The 806-nt window shown below is 39.3% G+C and overlaps 1 protein-coding gene across 1 annotated transcript in view; it reads right to left on the minus strand.

The window, feature by feature from the left end:
- Positions 1-419: 419 nt before the first annotated feature.
- LOC102468724 (interferon omega-1) overlaps positions 420-806 on the minus strand; it is a 1339-nt gene continuing 952 nt past the window's right edge. The window contains exon 2 of the mRNA XM_006167021.1: positions 420-804. Coding sequence (XP_006167083.1) covers positions 420-804 — 385 coding nt within the window. The remainder of the gene's footprint in view (positions 805-806) is intronic.

Genomic DNA, 806 nt, shown 5'->3' on the forward strand with positions numbered 1-806 from the left:
AATTTCATTCAGAAAACTATCTTTTAGATTTTGATTTTAAAACAAGAAATTTAAGAGGCTCAGTTAAATTGATAAGAATTTAATATATAACAAAATAAATATTTAATAAAAGGACAAGTGAACATGTTTTATAAGTTTTAACATTATTTTAAAACAATGTGAGAATAAAAATTTTATTATATGTAAAATATATAAATATATAGTAGATAAAAAAATAAAAATAAATAATAAATTAAAATAAACAGAGCAACCATTTTTTAAGCTTAATGTTCTTAAAATATCCTTGGTTAATATATTAACGAAGTATTTACTGAATTTTACTGAGTAAATTCTGTTACTAAAGCAGAAACTAGAGCATTTTGAAATGTCCAGAGACCCATGTGCAAGGAGACACAGCAGATCAGTCAGTGAGGATCACTTCAGGATGAGCCCAGGCCTCCATCCTCCCTTCTTAACCTTTCGTACAACTTGGATGACGCAGACAAGGATCTCAGGATTTCTGATCGGACAATTTCCCAGGCACAGTCACTGTAGTTCTTCTCCTTCAGGTAGAGCTGGAGGCCCTGGAAGTACCCCTTCAAGGCCAGTAGAGAGCTCTCAGGGGCCAGGGCAGATGGTTCCTCTACCACCCCCTGCACCAAGCAGGCCTCCAGATCTTCCAGCTGCCGATGAAGTCCAGAGTGCAGTTGGTCCAGGAGGGTCGTGTTCCAGGCGGCAGAAGAGGCCTCTGAGACAAAGAGGTTGAAGGTCTGCTGCAGCATCTCGTGGAGGACTGACACGGCCTGGGCCTCCTGCAACTGGCGGTC

The sequence above is a fragment of the Tupaia chinensis genome, unplaced genomic scaffold (genome assembly GCF_000334495.1).
Source record: "Tupaia chinensis unplaced genomic scaffold, TupChi_1.0 Scaffold144450_1, whole genome shotgun sequence".
NCBI classification, from domain to species: Eukaryota; Metazoa; Chordata; class Mammalia; order Scandentia; family Tupaiidae; genus Tupaia; species Tupaia belangeri.